The 25,656-nt window shown below is 38.9% G+C and overlaps 1 protein-coding gene across 1 annotated transcript in view; it reads left to right on the forward strand.

The window, feature by feature from the left end:
* The first annotated feature begins 3,938 nt into the window (after positions 1 to 3,938).
* The window catches only part of LOC140831524 (uncharacterized), a 30,610-nt gene continuing 8,892 nt past the window's right edge, over positions 3,939 to 25,656 (forward strand). The window contains exons 1-2 of the mRNA XM_073195275.1: positions 3,939 to 4,574; positions 9,821 to 9,881. Of these exons, the coding sequence (XP_073051376.1) occupies positions 3,939 to 4,574; positions 9,821 to 9,881 (697 nt within the window). The remainder of the gene's footprint in view (positions 4,575 to 9,820; positions 9,882 to 25,656) is intronic.

Below are 25,656 nucleotides of genomic sequence, written 5' to 3' on the forward strand. Positions count from 1 at the left end.
TTACCTCGATCTTCGCGGGGCTGTGACGCGATTTGGGTTGTAATAGACAGACTGACCAAATCAGCGTGCTTTATTCCGTACAAAATGACCTATCGACACGATCAGATGCCAGAGTTGTATGTCAGAGAGGTCGTCAGATTGCACGGTGTGCCGAAGTCGATCGTATCAGATCGTGATCCACGATTCACTTCTCACTTCTGGCACAGTTTACCGCAGGCGTTGGGTACGACTTTACACCTGAGCACTGCTTATCATCCTCAGACAGACGGACAGTCAGAGCGGACTATCCAGACTTTAGAGGACATGCTGAGAGCTGTAGTACTAGACTTTGGTACTAGTTGGCAAGATTCATTGCCGTTGTGTGAGTTTTCATACAATAACAGCTATCAGACTAGCATTGAGATGGCACCGTTCGAAGCTTTATACAGAAAGAAGTGCAGATCTCCGTTGTACTGGGATAATATCTCTGAGGTACCAGAGTTGGGGCCTGATATGATTCGTGAGATGACCGAGAAAGTGAAGATCATTCAGAAGCGAATGAAGACGACACAGGATAGGCAAGCGAAATACGCCAATGTCAGACGCAGACCGTTGGTATTTGAGCAGGGAGACAGAGTATTTTTTAAGATTTCACCTTTCAGAGGCGTTGTCAGATTTGGCAAGAAAGGGAAGTTGTCTCCTAGATACGTCGGTCCGTATGAGATCCTTGAGAAGATTGGCGATCGAGCTTACAGACTTGCTCTTCCTCCTTCTTTGTCTGGGATACATGACGTATTTCATGTATCGATGTTGCGCAGATATATGCCAAATGATTCTCATGTCATTCAGCCTGACGAAGCCGAGCTAGATCAGACTCTGAGCTATGTTGAAAGACCGATACAGATTCTTGATCGGAAAGAGAAACAGCTTAGAACCAAAACTATTCCGCTTGTGAAGGTTCAATGGAGTCGTCATGGCATCGAGGAAGCAACTTGGGAAACAGAGTCTGAGATGAGACAGAGACATCCCGAGCTATTCATATGATGTGAGTCCCTATTTCAATTTTAGTTATACTGCTCTTGTATATACTTGCATGATTAATTGTTTACGAGTTCGAGGACGAACTCCTGTCTAAGAGGGGGAGAAATGTAAGGCTCGAGATTATTAATCTTTATTGAAGTACGACTTGGAGAATATGAGAATGCATGTCATAAGATGAAAGTATCAAATAGTTCATGAATTATGGAATTTTAATTGAAGCATGGCCGAAGCCACACCGCCCCTGCGGTGATAGGAAACACCGCACCCGCGGTGTATGGACAGTAAGTTGGCAGATTTTAATCGTAACATCACCGCACCCGCGGTCTTGCAGAGACCGCACCCGCGGTCGATGAATCTCAGAAAATGAAAGGGCTGCCGAAAGCATAGTGCACCCGCGGTCCCGAGATACCGCACCCGCGGTCATGCGTGTCAAGAGAAAAATGATAACACTTGTCTTTGGCCATGCATATTGATGTGTTGTCTTCCTCTCCCCTTTCATTCAGATACAAGAACCGAGCTCCTCCTCCAAAGAATACTTAAGCTTCAAGGTAGATTAGAACATTGGTTTTGAAAGATTTGTGCATCCGATTTTGAATCCGAGTAGAGATTATTGATCCTTGCATCATTGGCTACAAAAGGAAGTAAGTTCCTTGCAGTTTCAGCATGTTTCGAAATATACATGTTGGGGAAATGCTGATATGATTATGATAATGTGTTCTTATGCTCATGGTGAGAATAGATGATGCAAACGTGGTTGATCAAGCACCAAAGAAAGCATGGGAGTCGTTGGAGTTGCCCGAAGGACCTATAACGAGGGGACGAAGCAAGAAGTTTAAAGATGCACTTCAAGGACTCATGATGAGGTATCAAGGAAGTCCTACAAGTTGGATGTCTAAATTAGAGGAGGTTGGGAATCATGGGAATGATATTGGAGGTCTTTGGAATGTTATTCAAGTGCAATTGCCGAAGGTCCAGCGCACCCGCGCTAAAACAGGGACCGCACCCACGGTCAAATTTCCGAAGCTGTAGCGCACCCGCGCTAAAAACAAGGGCGCACCCGCGGTCTTGCTAAAAAAAAAAATTATTTTTTTTTAAAAAAAAACATTTTTTTTCCCGAGACTGTACCGCACCGTGGTCCAGTCTGCAGCGCACCCGCGGTCTGCACTTCCGTGTCAAAATTGCTAGTTACTTTTGTTTAGCCTTTTCACACTACTTTCTTGTTGTTGTATTATTATATAATGATTGTATTATTGATGAACGAATTATTGAAGTTGGAATATACAAACACTTGAGATTTCTCTCAATTTGCAAGGCTTGTGCTTTGTGTTTAAAAATCAAACTTATCAAAGATTGCATCTTTGTGGCCGTTTGTCGATTGTTCTTCGCACGGATTGTCAAAACAAGTTTTTTGAAGGTTCGTTTGAAATTCAATTGTTTATTCGTTGATATTTGTTGCTAAGTTATAATCGCTTAGAGGTGAATATCACAAAATCGTTACTTGTTTCAAAAGATTGGGACACAATAATCGTTCCTTGTTTGTTATTGAATTGAGGGTGTGATTTCTATATTCGTGCTTGCCTTTCATTCGTACGAGGATTCGTATCATTTGGTATCAGAGCTTTGGCTCATTGAATTAAAGTAAGTTATCTTTGTTGTTATTTTCAGATCTGACTATCCTTTGTTCTGTTCTGAGATCTGTGGTATTTTTTTTTCTATCGTCATATCTATCAAAAACAAAAACAAAAATTCATTCTGTTTCAGTTTTGTGTTATCCTTTGTTCTATTTTAAGATCTACGTTATTCTATCATCCTTTGTCATTTGATAATCCAGAATCATCAAAAAAAAATAAAAATTTGTTTTAGTGTTATTCTATCGTTCTTTTTGTTGTGCAATCCAAGTGAGACAGTTGCAAGTGTTCACAAGTTGAATCTTGTTAGTTTGATAAAAAAAATATATATAAAGATTGAGCACACCTTTGAAAGAATTATCAAATTTGAGTGAAAAAAAATTTGAGTGCGAGTGTTATTTCTTTGGAGTGATCGTGAGAATTTGGGTGAGGAAAATCTTTTATTTCTACTAACATTTTATTGCAGGTACAAAATATGAAATTAAAATGGAGAGGGAAGTAGGAGAGAATTCGAACCAGGGGTTATCTAAGGTTCAAATGGAGGCGTTATTTGGGCATTTTAGTAGAATGTTGAGGGCCGAATTGGATCCTTTATATGAGAGATTGGATAGGCTTGAAGTTAGTACGAGTGAAAATAAATCTAAGCCTAAAGGTTTGGGTAGAGTGGATGAAGAAGAGGATGATTATGAGTTGGAAGGAGAAGAGGAGAGTCAAAACGAGAATTGGGGTAGAAGCGGAAGAGGTAGAGGATTTGGTAGGGGAAGAAGAGAAGCCTTACGTGGTAGGTACGATGATGGGAATAAGGAAGATAATAACATAGGTAGCATTAAGATGAAAATTCCGTCGTTCAATGGTAAGTCGGATCCAGAGGCTTATTTAGAAAGGGAAAAGCGAGTTGAATTTGTGTTTGATTGTCACCATTATTCCGAACAAAAGAAGGTTAGGTTGGCCGTGGTTGAATTTGTTGATTATGCAATTATTTGGTGGGATCAATTAGTGACCACTAAGAGGAGATGCAATGAGAGGCCTATAGAAACTTGGGCGGAGATGAAAAGCGTAATGAGGAAAAGGTTTGTACCAAATCACTACTATAGAGAAATGTTTAAGAAGTTACAAACTTTGAGACAAGGTGTGAAGAGTGTTGAGGACTACTATAAAGAATTGGAAGTAGTCATGATTAGAACAAACATAGATGAGGATAGAGAGGCTACTATGGCTCGTTTTCTGTGTGGTTTGAACAGGGAAATTCAAGATCAAGTGGAGCTTAGACATTACTTGGATCTAGATGAAATGGTGCAGATGGCGATAAAAGTGGAGCAACAACTCAAGAGGAGAGAAGTTGGTCGTACCACACAAGCTGAGAATACATCAACACGTTGGCGTTCCAATGTTGTTAAACGTGAAGAAAGCAAGGTAGTGGTCAAGCCCAAAGTTGACATGAAACAAGAGGCGCCTAAGCAGGGAATTCAAGGTAAACCTGAAACCCCTATTAATCGTTCTAGAGATATTAAATGTTTTAGGTGTCAAGGAGTTGGACATATTGCTAGCCAATGTCCCAATAAAAGGGTGATGGTGTTGAATAATTATGGGGAGTATGAATCTCATAGTGAGGGAGATGATGGAGAGGATGAAGAGGAGATGCCTGTATTAGAGGATCCTGATGAGGGATATAAAGCAGTTGTGGGTGAGGCATTAGTGACTAGGCGTATTATGAGTGCCCAAGTCAAAGAAGAGGAGACGAATCAGAGGGAAAACTTGTTCCATACTAGATGTTTTGTCAGTGGCAAAGTTTGCAACATTATTATAGATGGAGGAAGTTGTACCAATGTTGCTAGTCTTGAAATGGTGGAAAAATTGAGCTTGCCTACTTTGAAACATCCCCAACCATATAGGCTACAGTGGTTGAATGACTGTGCCGAAGTGAAGGTGAACAAACAAGTTTTGGTTGCGTTTTCGATTGGGAAGTATATTGATGAGGTGTTGTGTGATGTGGTGCCAATGCATGCTTGTCATATTTTGTTAGGGAGACCATGGCAATATGATAGGCAAGTGACACATGATGGGTTTAGAAATAAATATTCTTTTGTACTCAAGAAAGAACCCATTGTTTTACTTCCTTTGTCCCCAAAGCAAGTGTTGGAGGACCAATTGAAAAAGAAGAAAAGAGATGAGGCCGAAAGAAAGAGTGAATTAAAAAGTGAGATGGCCTTTGAAAAGAAAAATGAAATGGCTAAAAACAAAAGTGATAAAAAAATTGAGATAGCCATACAAAAGAAAAATGAGGAAAAAGAAAATGAGAGGAAAGAGGCCAAAAAGAAAACATATATGGCCCAAAAGAGTGAGTTGAAGCAATTGATGCACACACATGAGCCACTTGTGTTGATTGTTTATAAGGAGATCCTCCTTAACACAAGTGATATAGCCGGGTCCCTTCCGAGCATTGTAATTTCACTTTTGCAGGAATTTGAAGATGTATTTCCGGAGGAGCTACCTCAAGGATTACCACCATTGAGGGGGATTGAGAACCAAATTGATTTGGTACCCGGAAGTGTATTGCCAAATCGTCCAGCTTACAGAAGCAATCCGGAGGAGACTAAGGAGCTACAACTATAGGTAAGTGAGTTGTTAGATAGGGGTTTTGTGCGTGAGTCCATGTCTCCTTGTGCTGTACCTGTTTTATTAGTTCCTAAGAAAGATGGCTCATGGCGTATGTGTGTAGATTGTAGGGCAATCAATAATATAACCATCAAGTATAGGCATCCTGATATGAATCTGGCTAGGCACCGTGTGCAAACGTTTGGGGAAAGATTTAAGATGTGTTGTTGCTTCAGACTTTCAAGCTTGATTGTGATAAAAGATGATGAATCAAGCATATTCAAGCAAGTGGTGGAGTTCAACAAAGAATATACCGAAGGACCTATAACGAGGGGACGAAGCAAGAAGTTTAAAGATGCACTTCAAGGACTCATGATGAGCTATCAAGGAAGTCCTACAAGTTGGATGTCTAAATTAGAGGAGGTTGGGATTCATGGGAATAATATTGGAGGAATTTGGAATGTTATTCAAGTGAAATTGCCGAAGGTCTAGCGCACCCGCGCTCAAAACAGGGCCGCACCCGCGATCTTGCTAAAAAAAAAGAATTTTTTTTTTTTAAATTTTTTTTTCCGAGACTGTAACGCACCCGCGGTCCAGTCTGCAGCGCACCCGCGGTCTGCACTTCCGTGTCAAAATTGCTATTTACTTTTGTTTAGCCTTTTCACACTACTTTCTTGTTATTGTATTATTGTTGAACGAGACATTCATTGAAGATATATGAAATTGCATTGAGTTCTCTCAATCTTGCAAGGCTTTGTGCTTTGTGTTTACTAAAAATCAAACTTATCAAAGATTGCATCTTTGTGGCGTTTGTCTATTGTTCTTCGCACGGATTGTCAAAACAAGTTCTTTGAAGGTTCGTACGAAATTCGATTGTTATCATCGTTGATATTTGTTGCTAAGTGTTAATCACTTAGAGGTGAATATCACAAATCTTTACTTGTTTCAAAAGATCGGGACAACATAATAGATCCTTGTTTGTTATTGAATTGAGGGTGCGATTTCGATAATCGTGCTTGCCTTTCATTCTTACTTGGATTCTTGTCATTTGGTATCAGAGCTTTGGCTCATTGAAATCAAGTAAGTATCTTGTTCTTCATTTTCAGATCTGTCTAAAAATCAAATAAAAATATAAATATCCGTTCTGTTATCGGATCTGTGTTATCCTTGTGTTTCTATTGTCATATCTATCAAAAACAAAAGCAAAAATTTGTTCTGTTTCGGTTTTGTGTTATCCTTTCGTTGCTATTTTCAGATCTGTCTCAAATTTCGTTCTGTTCTCAGATCTGTGTTATCCTTTCGTTTCTATTGTCAAATATTTCTATATAAGAAAAGAAAAACATAAATTTCGTTCTGTTATCAGATCTGTGTTATTCCTTCGTTTCTGTTATCAGATCTTTGTTATCCTGTGTTCTGTTTTCAAATCTGTGTTATTTTATCGTTCTTTGTTTTGTGCAGTCCAAGTGAGACAGTTGCGAGTGTCCACGAGTTGAGTCTGATTGGTTTGATATACAAGTACAAAGCTTGAGCACATCTTAGATAGAACTATCAAATTCGAGTGAAAACACTTGAGTGAGAGCGTTATTTCTTTGGAGTGACCGGTGAGTATTTTGTAGTGAGAAAAAAAAGAGGTGAGTCGAGTGAATTTCCATGGGAGTGATCAGTGAGGATTCGTGGTGAGGAAACTTATCTTTTATTGTTTTATACTAACCTTTTTCTTGCAGGTATAATGATTGACCATCGTCAATTTCAAACTATGTTAAAAGGGTTGGATAAAATATGGGAGAAGGAGTTTAAGCCTCTACGTGTGTAAGGCTCGAGAATTATCAGTTGTCATTGATGTTAGATTTGAAGAGGTAAGAATGCATGACATAAAAATGAGAATTTTTGAAAGAATGGCCGAAGCCATACCGCACCTGCGCCTCGGACAAGACCGCACCCGCGGTGTATTATTCAGAATTATGAAGTTTGGCCGTAGCATCACCGCACCCGCGGTCTTGCAGAGACCGCACCCGCGGTCGATGAATTTCAGAAAATGAAAGGGCTGCCGAAGCATGAGCGCACCCGCAGTACAAGAAGACCGCACCCGCGGTGCTGTATGCGAGAATGCCATCTTTGTTTCTTGGCTTGACACATGGCATGTATATATATGAAATTGCTGAATCTTCATTCTTCATTCCTGCAGCTGAGAGCACCGAGAGTTCCCCTTTGTTTTCTTCAAAGTTTCTTCATATTAGAATTGAGATTATGCAACAACTAGCTATCCGATTTTAATTTCGAGTACAGATTTGTGAACCTTGAAACAAGAGCTAGCTAAGGATGTAAGTATTGTTCATTTCCAGCATGCTTCGAAATTCATATGTTGGAGAAGTTATGATTTTGTTAGAAATATGTGTTTTTAGTATATTGAGTATCGTAGAAATGCAATCGGATTGAATTTCGGATACCGTATAGATGTTCGAGAATTACCAGCATGTGATAGACCGAAAATATGCAGATTTCAGAATATATGTTGATGTTTTGATGATAGTATGAGTTGCTTGTGATTGGGTATGATATTATTGAGTGATCGGTATCGAGAAATCACGTCGTTATGCCGTCAAATTCGTACCGAGACTGATTATTGATTGGTACAAGAATTGATGTGAGTTGCTTTGAGTTGTGTATTGATAGAATATATTGTTGCATTGTCATTTCAGATTTTGAATTGACAGAGTTGCCATTCTACTTCGAGATCTTGACCGAGTTCTACGACAAGAAAGGTATAATTCATGTGGTCACGGGATTGCACAACTCGATTCAGATTTGATACGAGTTTCCCTAAATCACATACTAGATTGTTATTACACTTGATTATGTAATATCTTGTTTATTGATTTATATTCGAGTCCTGCGATAGGAGATATTGGCAGATCGGCCAAAACTAGACGTTTCGGTGTATCGACGCATAGTAGCAGATTTTCTCTATGTGTAGACCCTTGATACAGAGTTGACCGGAGTCTAGGAATAAGACGTACCGTCACCCCGAGTGGTTGGGTAGGTGACAGACCGTCTTATTCACACCGGGATCCCTAGAGTAGAAATGAATCGAGTCAAGAATTAGAGGTTGAATACAGACTTATATTCCTTTACATGTTGCAGATTTTATATTCATGTGCATTGATATATGCTATGCATTGGTGTATGAATTATTACATTGCATGCATACATGTTTTATATTGGGATTTGTTCTCACCGGAGTTATCCGGCTGTTGTCGTGTCTGTATGTGTGCATGGCAACAGGTGGGGCATGATCTGGGTCTCGAGCTAGATGAGAGATTGACGATAGCGTGGAGATCTCGGGCGTTGAAGATTTCTAGTGTTTTCCTATTAGACTTGTACTAATTATGTTTATAGTTGGGATTTGAACACTAGTGAATGATTGTACTAAACAGACTTGTATGTGCCTGATGTTGTTTAATTATTATAAAGACATGTTATGCTTTGACTATACATTTGATTTAATGATTTAAGCAAATTTTTGACCCACATTTTCGAGCAAAGATCCAGTAAATCCCAAAAAGAATTGAGTTAGAGCCCGGGTCCCCACAACGTGAGAGGTATAGGCGGAGTGAAGAAGAGGAAATACATGATAGGCAATATGATGAGGATATGCGACGTAGAAGATTTGGAGGGAATAGATCATTGTATTTGGATCGGGATGATGATAGGCGATGTAAGGAGGATAGAGGAGTTGGCCGGAGAGGTGAACGTGGTGTGCATCGGGAGTCGTTGGCATCCACGTGTAGGACGAGATTGAAAGAGAAAATGATCGCTAGGCCAATGGAGGAGTCGAGATGTGAAGCTAGCAAATATGATTATCAAGGTACAAGTAAAAACTCAAATTCTAGTACTCGTGATATTATATGTTGTTGGTGTTTAAAATTTGGGCATGATACTACCCAATGTCAACGTAAGGAGCTAACAATATTAGATTCTTCTGTTGAGATTGAATCTCAATTGGATGTTGAGGTTGTTGTTGAATCTGTATCTGTAGTTGAGATTTTTGGTGAACTTGAACATAAATTTGAGTTGGTGATGAATATAGTTGAAGATTATGTTATTCCACTAGTTGGTGAGTGAATATTGTTGAACGATATACAACGTAGAACGAATCATTAAGTGGAGAAGAAATGCTTAATTTGCCTACTATGGAGGAGGAAAGTAGGCAAGGAGAAATTATTGTACACAAATTTGTTGAGGAACCAAATGTTTCATTGGTTCAATTGAATCCAAGTGTTCTTGAGGATCAATTGAAAATTTTTCTTGAATTGAGTGAAAAAGAAATTAAAATGGCCGAAAGAAAGAGAGATGAAAAGAGTGAGATGGCCATAGAAAATAAAAAAGAGATAAAAGAAAAAGAGGCCAAAGAAAAAGAAAAGAAAAATGAATTAAAGGCCCAAAAGATTAAAAAGAGTGAGGTTGAGACTTATGTATTTTTGAATAAACCCTTTAAAGTACCTTTGTACAAAGTGGTTTATTGTCATTGTGATGATATAGCCGGTTCAATTCCGAGCGATGTTAATTCTTCTTTGCAGGAATCTGATGAAGTCATGATGAAGCGAGCACCTGAAAATGTCTACAATATTGAGCTTAAATGTAAGCATGTTGATAATATACTTCTTGTTATTACTAACTTGCTTCGCTTTTTTGTAGGTAAACAAGATTTGAGGACAAATCTTTTTGAAGAAGGGGAGTATGATATGAATCTGGCTAGGCACCGTGTGCAAACGTTTGGGGAAAGATTTAAGATGTGTTGTTGCTTCAGACTTTCAAGCTTGATTGTGATAAAAGATGATGAATCAAGCATATTCAAGCAAGTGGTGGAGTTCAACAAAGAATATACCGAAGGACCTATAACGAGGGGACGAAGCAAGAAGTTTAAAGATGCACTTCAAGGACTCATGATGAGCTATCAAGGAAGTCCTACAAGTTGGATGTCTAAATTAGAGGAGGTTGGGATTCATAGGAATAATATTATAGGAATTAGGAATGTTATTCAAGTGAAATTGCCGAAGTTCTAGCGCACCCGCGCCCAAAACAGGGCCGCACCCGCGGTCTTGCTAAAAAAAAAAAAAAATTTATTTTTTTTTCCGAGACTGTACCGCACCCGCGGTCTAGTCTGCAGCGCACCCGCGGTCTGCACTTCCGTGTCAAAATTGATATTTACTTTTGTTTAGCCTTTTCACACTACTTTCTTGTTATTGTATTATTATATAATGATTGTATTATTGTTGAACGAGACATTATTGAATGATATAAGAAAAACTTGAGTTTATCTCAATTTTCAAAGCTTTTAGCTTTGTTCTTCACAAGAAGAAAAAAATCAAATCAAACTTATCAAAGATTGCATCTTTGTGGCGTTTGTCGATTGTTTCTCGCACGGATTGTCAAAACAAGTTCTTTGAAGGTTCGTTCTTGATTCAATTGTTATCATCGTTGATATTTGTTGCTAAGTGTTAATCGCTTAGAGGTGAATATCACAAATCTTTACTTGTTTCAAAAGATCGTGATATGATTCTGGTTAGGCACCGTGTGCAAATGTTTGGGGAAGATTTAAGATGTGTTGTTGCTTCGGACTTTCAAGCTTGATTGTGATAAAAGATGATGAATCAAGCATATTCAAGCAAGTGGTGGAGTTCAACAAAGAATGCCTGAAGGAACTATAACAAGGGGAAGAAGCAAGAAGTTTAAAGATGCACTTCAAGGACTCATGATGAGCTATCAAGGAAGTCCTACAAGTTGGATGTCTAAATTTGAGGAGGTTGGGATTCATGGGAATAATATTGGAGGTCTTTGGAATGTAATTCAAGTGAAATTGCCGAAGGTCTAGCGCACCCGCGCTCAAAACAGGGCCGCACCCGCGGTCTTGCTAAAAAAAAAAAAAAATTTTTTTTTTAAAAAATTTATTTTTTTTCCCGAGACTGGACCGCGCCAGCGGTCCTTTGGCGCACTTACGTGTCAAATTTGCTAGTTATCTTATTTAAGCCTTTTCACACACCTTTCTTGTTTTGTTTTGTCTATTTAATCATTGTAAACATTATGAACGAAAATATTATTGAATGATATAAGAAAAACTTGAGTTTATCTCAATTCCCAAAACTTTTAGCTTTGTTCTTCACAAGAAGAAAAAAATCAAATCAAACTTATCAAAGATTGCATCTTTGTGGCGTTTGTCGATTGTTTCTCGCACGGATTGTCAAAACAAGTTCTTTGAAGGTTCGTTCTTGATTCAATTGTTATCATCGTTGATATTTGTTGCTAAGTGTTAATCACTTAGAGGTGAATATCACAAATCTTTACTTGTTTCAAATGATCGGGACAACATAATAGATCCTTGTTTGTTATTGAATTGAGGGTGCGATTTCGATAATCGTGTTTGCTATTCATTCGTACTTGGATTCTCATCATTTGGTATCAGAGCTTTGGCTCATTGAATTTGTAATGCCCTAAGAATTATAGAATTGATAAGACAAGATTATAAAGTGTTGCAAGGATGGAAAAATGAGAAATTCTGGAAAATGCAAGACCGCACCCGCGATGCCAGATATCACCGCACCCGCGGTGCATGGACAGTAAGTTGGCAAGAAATTCCGTAGCATCACCGCACCCGCGGTGCTAACAGGAGCGCACCCGCGGTGGTGTGACCGTACCCGCGATAAGAACAAGACCGCACCCGCGGTCGCTGAATTCAGAAAATGATAAACATGCCGAAGCATGAGAGCACCCGCGGTGCATGACACGACCGCACCCGCGGTCCTGCGTGTTGCTTGAAAAATAAGCCACGTTTTACGATTTGCATGCAGTATATATATAGAGGAATGACACGTAAATCCTTCAGAATTTCAGAAAAGGGTCGAGGCTTTGAGAGAATTTTCCTTACGCCTTTTTGATTTGCGATTTTGGAAGATCCGTCTATCAGAATTCAAATCCGAACGCAGTATCGTGTTTCTCTTGGCACGAGCTACACAAGGACGTAAGTTTGGTTACGATTAGACTTGATTTGAAAATATGATATTGTCAGAACTGAATATGATTCAGATATGGTGTTTCTACTACCATATATATTGTATAATCGAAGTCAGATTTCAGAATAGACTGGGTATGCAATTGTTATGAATTGTGAAAGATATTGATTGATATTTGATATCAGAATTGTGTATCATTGATTGTGAACATACCGATATTGAGATTATGAGTTCTGGTATTATATATGTGATGTTCAGATTGACGGGGTTATTCAGATTATATTGTTATGCCGTCGAAACATCAGTTGAGTTAGATTGATCAGATTCAAATATGATTTCGATTAGATTGTGATATTATTGATATGACTCAGATTGTATCTTGTTCAGATATTGATCAGATTGTATACTGAATTGAGTATTGATCAGAACAGATTGTATATTGAGTTATTCACTGATACAGAGTATTCGATATTGTCATTTCAGATTTGATATGGACAGAGTTGAATACAGATCATCGTCTTCGTCAGACCGGGACGACAAAGGTATAATTCATGTGATATTTGGGAAGATATAACTCAAATAAGATCCTATTTGAGTTTCCCAATAAAATCACATAATAGATTATTGTTATATTCTGATATGAATATGCTTTGTTTATATGTGGATATGAGCATGCTTTGTTTACAGATTGATATTCATTGCATTTAAGATAGGAGAGTCGTTGACAGCCATTGTCAAATATCTAGATGTTCGGTGTATCTCAGCTTAGGAGCAGCCCTGACTCCTATTGCAGTCGTTGATACAGCTCAGACCGAAGTCTAGGAATAAGACGTACAGTCACCCCGAGTGGAGGGTAGGTGACAGCCATTGACGTCTTATTCACAACGGGATCCCTAGAGTTATAGTTGAGTCGAGTCTAGACATGATTTGACTAGAACTGCATGTGTTTATAGAGGTGGTTTCATAGACTATGAAACCCATGTTTATTGCTTTCAGTTATGATAGCATGTTTATATGATTTGATTTGAATAGCATGTTTAGCTGATTTGAGTTGCATGCTTATTTTGATTTAATTTCATAGACAATGAAATCTATTGCTTTAATTTCCTTCATGATAGAATATTTCATGATTTGATTATTTATATGCATGTTACCATGTTTTATACTGGGATTTATTCTCACCGGAGTTATCCGGCTGTTGTCTTGTTTTGTATGTGTGCATGACAACAGGTGGGGCTGAATCAGGGTCAAGAAGACGATAAGAAAAGACGAGTTAGCGTGGTGATTCCGGACTTACTGTAGACTTGTTTTATTACTGGAACTTAGTAACTAAACTTTAGACGTGGAGTGTACTGTATTGTACTTTTCTACTGAATTGTAGTTGTTATACAGAGATGTATATTATTTAGATTTCATTACCTTCCGCATTTACATTCTAAAAAGAAAAATTTTTTAGACCCTGTTTATCAGAACTGATAATTAAATCCCAACGATGATTAAGAAGATGATTAGCGTCCGGGTCCCCACAACAGGTGGTATCAGAGCCGATAGTTCCTTTAGACTTAGATTATCAGAGCCATAGATCCTTTAGATTGAGATAGTCAGAACTAATAGATCTTTTAGATGGAGATAGAAGAGAATGAGCGGGGTAGATTGAATTTTCTTCCTTGCATGTGATTGCTAGCATGAGATTTATGCCAATGTTGATTTATATGATGTGTGCTAGCATGAGTTATTGCTTTCCCTATTACATGTTGTTTGTTATCTGAGTTGATTGCAGCATGTAATTGTTAAGCCTGAATCAGAACCGAGTCTGGATCAGAGGTATATGATCAGAGGAGGGCTGAAACAGATTGTATAGATTATGTACTAATCTGTTTGATATTCAGATATACCGCCGCGAAGAATTTCAGAAAAGGGCAGTACTTCGTTTGAACAGATAGATGCATCAGAAACTCGGATGGAAGTAAAGTTGGCAGAACTTCAGTTACTACAACCGCCGATTCTGAGTGGTACCGAGACATCTGAAGATTGTCAGAACTGGGTTGATGACATAGAAATACTATTTGATCTACTGGATTGTACAGATGAACAGAGAGTTAAATTGGTATTTCACCAGTTACGAGAGACTGCCAGAAATTGGTGGATTACAATCAAAGGAGTATTAGCACAATGTGGTATTGTGATCACTTGGGAAGTCTTCAAGACTGAATTTTATCGAAGATTTTTCTCAGTCTCGTACCGAGAGGACAAGAAAACAGAGTTTGAGAATTTGAGCCAAGGTCAGTTGAATATTGATGAATATATTGCTAAATTCTCTACTCTACTGCATTTTGCTCCTCAGCTAGCTGGAAATGATGAAGCTATAGTAAATCAGTTCATCAGAGGGTTGAATTCGGAGGTAGTTGAATTTATTAATCTACAGCGACCTTACCATTTTGCTGACATCCTGAGTAGAGCAAAGAGAGCTGAGGCGAGTCTGATTAGACAGCTAGGGAGGTTGTGTGTGAAGCAATCCCAGACACAGCAATCCCCTCTTAGGATTGATCGCGGCAGTACGAGTGGGAAGCAAGATTTGCTGAAAGCTCGAAAGAAGCCATTCAAGAAGTTAGGAAGTGGTTCCTCGAGTTCCAGTAGTTCTAGTCCGAGCCATACTGGAGTGTATTGCAGGAGTTGCGGAGGGAGACATCCCACCGAGCAATGCCAGGGAGTGACTGGTAGATGCAATATTTGTCGACAGCCGGGACACTTTGCTAAAGTTTGTCCCAAAAGCGTTCCCGAAGATCGTAGGGAACAGAGTTCCATTGAAATCACAGATCCAGAATTCACAACAGGTACTATTCTTTATGATTCTATTGCATATGTATTGATATATACTAATGCATTTGTTAAGAATATCTTTGACTGAGTAGCATGAAGATATGTTGTATCTGTTGGGTTTGTATGTACTGTAGTATTGATGTCCTTGCTTGTGGAGGAAATATTGATATCAGAGATTTCTGTATATATTATATACTACAGTAAGATGAGACTGAAATTGAGTTAGATTCTGATGTACTTGTGTTTTCTGATTTGAACGCATTATTGATATGTATATGCTGAACAAGTACAGACATATTGTAGAATTTTTCCAGAAATGGTAAGAGTCAGACCAGAGATGACTGACATTGGAGATACCACGATAAGGATTCTAGATTTAGAATTCCTTTAATATCTGTATGGTATATGACTCGATTAATACAGAAAGGAGCAGATTGCATCCCTATGTATTCAGTAGACCTACTGAAATCGAGCCTAGCATTGGCAGATTTGCCAGGGATATATAAGTTGGCCGTTGTTTGCCTAGATAAGATTTCAGATTTGTGGTGATCTCAGAAAGATAAACTTCAGAAATTGAATGTAGATCAGGTATTGTTTGTATGTTAGAAGTCAGTACAGAATGATATTGAATGTACAAGAATGATACAGAATGAATTGAAAGAATTGAAAGATCAGTAGAAGAGTACTGACCAGGAGTTACATCCGATTTAGTGTTTCTCTTTGGCATATGTCAGTATCTTCAGAGATGTTCTGATGATTTTATGCTCATTGTATCTATGATATTTTGATATAATTGCAGAATTTGATTGATTGAAGAGAATATCTGAAGATTGTATTGAATATTCTGAGAACTATAATGATTGTATACAGAAATTATTCAGTTAAGAGTCCTGCTTGAAACAGATTGTATTCAGAATATGCGTTATCTGAAGTTAGTATACAGATTGACTTTGACCCAAGTTGCGGTTATGATCAGTGAATGAAAGATATGGAGATCAGAAATTTCAGAAATGTCAGAATTGTCAGAAATGCATTTTGTCTGATTTGGCAGATTATTTTATTTGACTGTTTTGTTATATCTGCTGAGTATTGCTATTGCTCTAAATCAGTATTCATGATATCTTATATTGGTTGGAAGCACATTTTATTTGCAGATAAGATATAACAGTTGATCAGAATGACATGAAGATATTTACCAGAAATCCTTGTTTTATGAGTTCACTGAACTCACTAGATCTGTATAGGATATTGATACTTTGTTTCTGATTTGATATTACTGTTGTTTTGAATCCGTATATGATACAGATTGTTGTGAATCGTTGAGAATATATACAGTTCAATTGTATCAGAGTTGTTTTCGAGAGGTACAGCTGTTCAGAAATGCGATCAGAATGTTCAGAGCTTGATTGATAATCAGAATGGAGCATCGATCAAAGTAACAGATATATGATTTGGTGTTTTGTATGAAATTGACTAGCTTGTGATATCAGAATGTTTCAGTATTGTATAACAGAATTGATATTGATAGTCAGAACCGAATATCAGGTAGGTATTTCTTCTTTAAATTATGTTACTAACTGCAGTTGCTTCAGTTGTCATGTATGTGACTGAGAATGTATGATATTCGAACAGACAGTTTCGATATAGACAGAGTAAGTAAGTTGTGACAGATTTGTACTGAAATTTTGGCAGAAATTGTACTGAATTGTTCGAATTGTCAACAAATGAAGACAGAAATCAGAAGATTATTACAGATGTGCATGTTTCTGAATAGAAATGGGAGTGCATTTCTATGGCTTTCATAATGAAATTACCGCCATTTTCTCCAAATTGAAATATGATATGATTGTGATTGACAGATTGTTCAATCTATATCTATCAGTTTGTACAAGATGATGTACAAACATGACCAAATGACACAGATTGATGTCAAAGAAATGGTCAGATTGCACAATCTGATTGTGATTTATTTTGCACATATGGCAGAGTATACCATATGTTATTTCACAGATTTTTCACCGATTGACGGATAGCCAGAGTGTACTATCCAGATATGGAAGATATCCAGAGAGTGGTAGTGCTGGATGCTAGCACTAGTTGACATGAGGTATTGTTACATTATGGGTGATTGTGTGGTGGTAGCTATCAAAAGAGTACAGAGATAGTTACAGACGACACATTGTACAGTGAGTACTACAGAGTCCTTATCAAGAAGATTCAGAAAGGAATAAAGATAGCTCAGAAATGACAGATTTAATAAACCAACATAGGACGATGATGCTTGGTATTGAGAGTGGAAGATTAAATATGTCCTTGAATGGGATAAACAAACTTGATAGCAGCTGATGATAATGATTTGTTATGAGCTGTGGTTTGGTATATACGGATGTTGTATAGCCAGTGTTGCGAAATTGATTTTCTCAAAGCTATTTGGAGAGATCGAATCGAGAATATAAGATTGAGATTTCAGAATGGATTCATTGAGATGAGTTTTGACTTAAATTTTATGATACATTTCTTCTAGTATATCTGAACCGATTACTTATGAGTTCGAGGACGAACTCAGATCTAAGAGGGGGAGAAATGTAATGCCCCAAGAATTATAGAATTGATAAGACAAGATTATAAAGTGTTGCAAGGATGGAAAAATGAGAAATTCTGGAAAATGCAAGACCGCACCCGCGATGCCAGATATCACCGCACCCGCGGTGCATGGACAGTAAGTTGGCAAGAAATTCCGTAGCATCACCGCACCCGCGGTGCTAACAGGAGCGCACCCACGGTGGTGTGACCGTACCCGGTAAGAACAGACCGCACCCGCGGTCGCTGAATTCAGAAAATGATAAACATGCCGAAGCATGAGCGCACCCGCGGTGCATGACACGACCGCACCCGCAGTCATGCGTGTTGCTTGAAAAATATGTTAGAGTAGGTGCACGTCGAGCCAAGTGTTGGCCGAGAGTTCACGATGAAACTCTATGTATAAACAATCTTTATTTTAATAATATTTGAATATATTATATTGGCGCATCTTTATCTGTATACCCATGCTAGTTGCATAGATAAAGTCCTTGAATATACAAATAGTAGAAATAATATGAGATGCTCATATGATGAGTATCATGAAACTCATATTTGGAATACAGTATATTCTAAAACGGTTCCTAGTCGATTCAGCCGCCACTAAGAAGGATATAGGCCGCTCGAGTTAGAGACTAGTATCTGCGATGTGAGTACCATGTTTCATTGGTAGGGGAAATTGTGATGTCCGAACATGCAGATAGGTGCTCCTTGTAGAGTGCACTGAACAACCCTCCATAAAAGGACTTTCCAAGTGGTTCTCACTTATCGAGTGGAATAGTCCTAGTTTATGGTTGTACACCATTAGTCCTTATGACGCGGGACAACATTGAGACTCTATGTGCTAGAATTACACTTTGGCTTGTGTACCGACTCTCATGGGGTCATCAGGTGGCAAGGTTGGGTGTTCTGTCGAAACGTATAGGAGTCGATGCATTGTAGTCGGGGATTCACCGCTTACCTTCGGGTATGGATATCCTATGTGTTCTCATGTGTATGTAGATTGAAATCTCTGATCAGAGTATGGTGGTAATTATGAAAGGGGTTTCATAGATTACACCATCGATGCAACTACAACATGACACATAGTATCGATTCATTGACAACTCTCGATAAACCAATGGTTGTCGAATCGGTCGGGATATATGAGTTGAAGGGACCGTACTGTACGCTAACCATAATTGAATGGTTCTTGCAGGCACTATCATTTGATACCTAGGGAATCATGTAAGCGATGCTGCTAGGCGTTTAACATGATTGGTTGGGTACTATCAGACTTAAGTTCTAACGTTCTTGTTATCAAGGAGTTGATAAGTAAGAATGGAGCAATTGGGGTATGCTCATATAAGGACATGTTTAGTCCGAATCACATGGAGATGTGAACCCACGGCTAGTTGTATCAATTAACCATTGAGGGCCACACAAGTACTAGATTTCTAGATCCTGTTGAGAAGTAAAATAGTTCAATGTGTTGAACGGCTTATAAATGAGTTTATAAGCGTAAGGAAAATTAGAAGTATGACTTCTATGAGAGAAATGTAATTTTAATTTATGAATGTGTTCTTAAATTAAAAGTTGGCCAAATAAATAATGTATTTGAAAATTGTGATTTTTATAAACATATTATGGACTAAATTAAATTAATTCAAGTGTTGAATTAATTAAACACTAGTGGACCTAGTAGAGTCCAAATAATTAAATTAATTCAAGTGTTGAATTGATTAAATCAAATTGAGTCTTGTAGAGCTCAATTTAAATAAATTATTTAACTAGTGGACTTGAGTAAATTCAAGTAATATTTAATTAGTCTCAAATATGTTTGAGATAATTAAATTTAGTCCATGGATTTTTATTTGTTAAAAATCAAATTAGATATGCATGCATGGGAGATGAAAGGTTGGGGAGACAACTTGTGCAAAGTCCAAGGCAATGGCATTGGAATTCACAACTACTTTTCCCACAACCAATACTAGTCTTCCCTCCTCCCATTTTTGAATGTATATGGCCGAAACTTACACTCATATTCTACCAAGTTTTCCCTCAATTTTTCTCTTCAAGTGTTGAGGAAGAAAAATACATCTCCTTGAAAAATCCTTTTATTTTTCTAGTGCAAAATAAGAGGGGTTCTAGTTTGCAAGTGGTGGGCCTAATTTTGAAGGAAAGATTCAAGAACAAGGTGAAGCTTGTAGATTGTCTTGCCATCAAGAGCTTAGTTGTATATCAACTACGTTGGAGCCATCATCAACCTTAAGAGGTTGATAGGTAACTATTTCTAAACACACCTATGAATGTCATTTTAGTGTTTTATTGTATTTCCTACACAAACTCAAGGTGGCCGAAATTTATATGCCAAAATCGAAAATTTTTGTGCTTCCGTTGCCTTTCCGATCACCGTAACCGATCCCCTTTCAAGTGGTATCAGAGCAATGGTTACGATTTTGTGTAGCAAATACAAGATATTATATTGAGATTGATTTCGAACCGCTTGAGAAATATTTTTGCAACAAAAACAAGGCAGAAAATTTTTCATTTTTGGGCAGCAAGTTGCTGCCCATTTCGAGCACCTCGGGCTGCTCGAGGGGCTGCCCGAAACGGGCAGCAAGGGCAGCCATAGGGGCTGCCCGAAACCCCTATGATTTAATTAAAAAAAAAATTGTTTCCGGAATCCGGCGACGGAGCTCCGGCGACGGCAATGACGACTAGGGTTTTCCAAAAGTGTTTTGGATTATCAAAGTGTCATGGGCCTTGAGTTGTTGGGCCGTTGGATGGCTAACATATTTGTGAATTTTAAATGGGCCAAAACGTTTTTGGTGAAAAATAATTTTTAGGGCCCTTAAGTTTAAATTACAAAAGTTGCAAATATTTTCTCATGAAATAAATATTTTAAGTTGGACTTTAAATATTTATAGTAAATGGTATTTTACAAAAATTCGGTTATAAATAAATTAATTTGAAAGCAGACAAAGGTGTTTGTATACTTTGTTAATTTAGTTTATAATCGTGGCGGTTAGTGATTGGATCAAGATATATAATATTGGATCAATTAATTATTGTGATAATTAATTGATGGTGTATGATATGTGATATTATGCATGAAGGATGATCAAAAGCCCAAGCCCAATTTGCTAGGTGTATGCTAGGATATTTTGTGTTGAATGATTGTAATAATTATCAATTCATAAAGTGGGCTTGGTTTATGGCCCGTTCCCACCCCCATGAGATGTATCCCTATTTGCCATGGATATTTATTTGTAAATATTAGTATAGTGGATGATCAAGATTGGAAGATGGTGGCCATGATGATTATGAAGATCGAAGACATGTAAATATTGGAAGCTAATGTAATAGTTGCATTTGCATCCCATGCATTTCCCTATGATTGGACCTAGGCCGGTGTTTAGCTCACACGGTCCGTTAGTATTGGGGCGATTGATCATCCTTGTTTGTTTAGTGTTTATAATATATGCATGATATGTTATAAATAATGAGTATGTGCGTTATTATTATGATAATAACAAAGTTGCATGAATCCGGCAAACATACGATCAAACATGGCGAGCTTTTAAATAAAATTAATGATGAGACCTTTCAAAATTAAAAACCCTCATTTTGAATAAGATTCAAAATTAATATCAAGCCTGAAAAGGGGAATTATAAATTTGTTTATAATTTCCATGTCTTCCATCGACAAATGGGTGCATGACGAATCGCTACCCGTACTCGGGGCTCGGCTCATATTATTGTGGGGGGCCCTTAGTACCGGAAAGCTGTGACATCCATTTGACATGGTGATGTGAACTACGTGGAACTCCCATGACTTCAGCTCAGATAATTGAGGGAACTCATGGCGACCGTCCATTAAGGTTCAACATCGATGGGTAAGGCTTGACACGTAAAGATGAACGACGTCAATATTGGGTCCTAATCAAACGTGAGACAAACGTTTACGTTAAGGGTTGCATTGTGATGCAATTGGAAACTACCTTTTAGGAATTGTGATTGGCTGATATTATTCGGGATCATAATTCGCTAATTGGGCCTTACGTACCTACTGAGGAAAGGAGTTTCCTGTTTTCACTAGAGGGTAGTGAAAGATGTCAAAACAGTGGGAGTAAATATATATAAAGTAAAAGTCCATACTTTATATCTTATTAAATATTTTTAAAATAGTCATTAACATTTATCTGTTTTACTTTTCAGTACAAAATTTGACAATGTCTTCAATTCGCAATCCACTTTCTGCCATACTCGAAAAACACGTTCTAACCGGACCTAACTATATCACTTGGCTGAGAAATCTAAAGATCGTCTTGAACTCGGAAAAGATTGCATATACACTGACTGAGTCGCCCCCTGATAAGGCTCCGACTGACTGGACTCCTGAGGAATTGCAGACCTACAAGGATTGGTGTGACCATGACTTGAAGGCCAAGTGTTATATTCAGGCTTCTATGAATGATGAGCTGCAGAGGCGTTTTGAGGGTGCAAAAAGTGCTGCTGACATTCATTTGCACCTCAAGGAGCTCTTTGGTGAGCAGACTCGGCCTCTAAGGCATGCTACCGTCAAGGAGCTAATCACTTTGCGCATGCGAGATGGGGCCTCGCTCCATGAGCATGGCCTAAAGTTGATTGGACTCGTGGACAAGCTTGTTGGCATGGATTTGATGTTGCCTTCAGAGTTGACCACCGACGTGTTGCTGTTATCGCTGCCTAACTCATTTGATCCTTTTGTGGTGAATTTCAATATGAACAAGATGGAGCCGACCCTTGAGGAGTTGGTGAACATGCTTGTGACTTTTGAGTCCACCATCAAGAAAGAGTAAGTCGGTTCTTTATGTGGGCTCTTCATCTGGTACGAAGACCGGTCCACCTAGGAAGGGAAAGAAACGTTCTTTCCAGCGCCCCAAGAAGAGCGTGCCCTCGAAGAGGCAGACTCCGAGTCCCGTAGTGGCAGCCACACCAGTGAAGGCTGAGAAGACTGTTGACATCTGTCATCACTGCAAGAAGCCTGGACATTGGAGGCGTAACTGCAGGGAATATCTTGCCAAGAATGGTTCTTGCAAAGGTATGTTCTACATTGAAGTAAATATCTCCATTAACTCTACTTCTTGGGTATTGGATACCGGCTGTGGCTCACATCTCTGTAATGATTTGCAGGTGATGGGAAGAAGTAGGAAGCTCAGGGAAGGTGAGACCTTCTTGAGGATGGGCAATGGGGCAAGAGTTGCTGCCAAGGCTGTAGGAGATGTTTACTTGCATTTGAACAATGATTTTAAGCTTGTTTTAAGAGATGTTTTGTTTGTACCAGACTTGGTGAAAAACTTTATTTCCATTTCTATGCTTGATATTGATGGATTTTCTTGTCTATTTAGCAAAGGTGTTTGCAATATTTACAAGAATGAATGTTTAAGTTGGTACCGGAGAACTTGAAAACAATCTCTACACCTTAAAATTAAAAGATATTCCAATTAACAATGTCCAAGCAATAACAACAACAAATAAGCGCAAACAAGATACTCTTAATTCGGCACAATTATGGCATGCAGGATTAGGACATATTTCCTTAAGAAGGATGAACAAGCTAGTGGGAGTTGGCATGTTTGATATGTCCGATATTAATGCTCTCACGACTTGTGAATCCTGTCTGAAAGGTAAGATGACCAAGATTCCCTTTAAGGGCCATGTGGAGCGAGCCAAAGGGTTATTGGATTTGATCCATACCGATGTGTTCGGTCCGCTTAGCATCACTACTAAGCATGGACATGCCTACTTCATCACCTTTACCGATAACTTTTCGAGGTATGGGTATGTGTATTTGATGAAATACAAGTCTGAAGCCTTTGAAAGGTTCAAAGAATTCAGAAGTGAAGTAGAGAAGCAATTGGGACGAAGCATCAAGGCACTTCGATCGGATCGAGGTGGTGAGTACTTGAGTGCCGAGTTCCAAGAGTATCTTAGGGAGAATGGGATTCTCTCACAGTGGACTCCGCCTGCTACACCACAGTTGAATGGTGTTTCGGAGCATCGTAACCGGACTTTGATGGACATGGTTCGGTCTATGATGGGGTTCACGGAGTTGCCGCCATCATTTTGGGGATATGCGCTTAAGACAGCGGCACTGTTGTTGAACAATGTCCATTAAAAAGCAGTTGACAAGACTCCATATGAGATATGGATGGGTAAGCCACCCAAATATTCTTATCTTAGAATATGGGGGTGCCCTGCTTATGTGAAGCAGGTAGTGGGAGATAAATTGGATAGTCGATCCATTTTATGTTACTTTGTGGGATATCCAAAGAATTCGGTTGGATACTACTTCTATCATCCCCAAGAAACAAAAGTGTTTGTTTCTAGGAATGCAACCTTTTTGGAAAAGGAATTTCTATTGGATAGAAAAGGAGAGATGATAGAAATCGAAGAAGTTCGAGAGACACCCACAATTGAGAACCCACACCCGAAGAGCCCAGAGAGGAGATACAAGCTCCTAGAAGATCCGAGAGAGTCTCGAGACCACCTATAAGGTATGGTCTGCTTCTTGAAGAGGGCCATGATGAGCCTAACCTTGGATGTGATCCAAGGACCTTCAAAGAAGCGTTATCTGATGCCGATTCATCCAAGTGTCTTGAAGCAATGGAATCTGAGATGAATTCCTTGCATTCGAACCAAGTGTGGAATCTTGTGGATCCACCTGAGGGAACTGTTCCCATAGGGTGTAAATGGATTTACAAGAGGAAACTTGGGGCGGATGGGAAGGTATTGACCTTCAAGGCGCGATTGGTGGCAAAAGGATATACTCAACGACAAGGAGTTGACTTCGAGGAAACCTTTTCTCCAGTTGCAATGTTCAAGTCCATAAGGATTTTGCTAGCCATAGCTGCATGGTATGACTATGAGATATGGCAGATGGATGTTAAGACAGCCTTTCTTAATGGGGATATTAAGGAAGAGATTTACATGTCTCAACCCGAAGGGTTTACATCTGTCGGAAGTGAAGCATATGGTATGCAAACTTCAGAGATCTATTTATGGTCTAAAACAGGCATTCAGGAGTTGGAACCTTAGATTCGATAGTACAATCAAAGATTTTGATTTTACTAAGAATCCTGAGGAACCCTGTGTGTACAAGAAGGTCAGTGGGAGTGCTGTGACATTCCAAGGTGCTGTATGTTGATGACATTCTACTCATTGGGAATGATGTAGGAATGTTGCAATCAACTAAGATATGGTTAGCAAGCAAGTTCTCGATGCAAGACTTGGGTGAAGCATCTTTTGTATTAGGAGTACAGATCTATAGAGATAGATCAAAAAGATTGCTTGGTCTCACCCAGTCCACATACATTGATACCATCCTTAAGCGGTTCTGGATGGATGAGTCCAAGAGAGGACATCTACCAATGTGTCATGGCGTGTCCCTATCCAAGTCCCTGTCTCCCAAGACTGATGAAGAGATAGTGGCGATGACACGCATTCCATATGCATCTGCAATTGGTAGCATCATGTATGGGATGATATCTACACGTCCTGACGTGGCCTTCGCACTAAGTGTAGTGAGTAGATATCAATCGAACCCTGGTCGTCCACATTGGAAAGCTGTGAAAGACATACTCCAGTACTTGAGGAGGACCAATAAATTGTTCTTGGTCTATGGGGGTGGAGAACTAAAATTGGAAGGCTTATACCGACTCTAGCTTCCAAAGCGATATTGATGACTCAAAGTCAACCTCTGGATTCATATTCATGCTCAATGGTGCTGCTGTCTCTTGGAAGAGTTCCAAGCAAGAGAGTACAGCGGATTCCACCACTGAGGCAAAATACATTGCTGCATCAGCTGCAGCAAAGGAGGCAGTTTGGATAAGGAATTTCGTCCAAGAGTTGGGCGTCATTCCTAATGGAGTTGCTCCTATCCCGGTGTTTTGTGACAACACGGGAGCGATTGCTCAAGCAATGGAGCCGAGGTCTCATCAGAAGTCCAAACTCGTATTGAGAAAGTACCACATCCTCAGAGA

Source organism: Primulina eburnea, chromosome 5 (assembly GCF_022965805.1).
Source record: "Primulina eburnea isolate SZY01 chromosome 5, ASM2296580v1, whole genome shotgun sequence".
Taxonomy (NCBI): domain Eukaryota; kingdom Viridiplantae; phylum Streptophyta; class Magnoliopsida; order Lamiales; family Gesneriaceae; genus Primulina; species Primulina eburnea.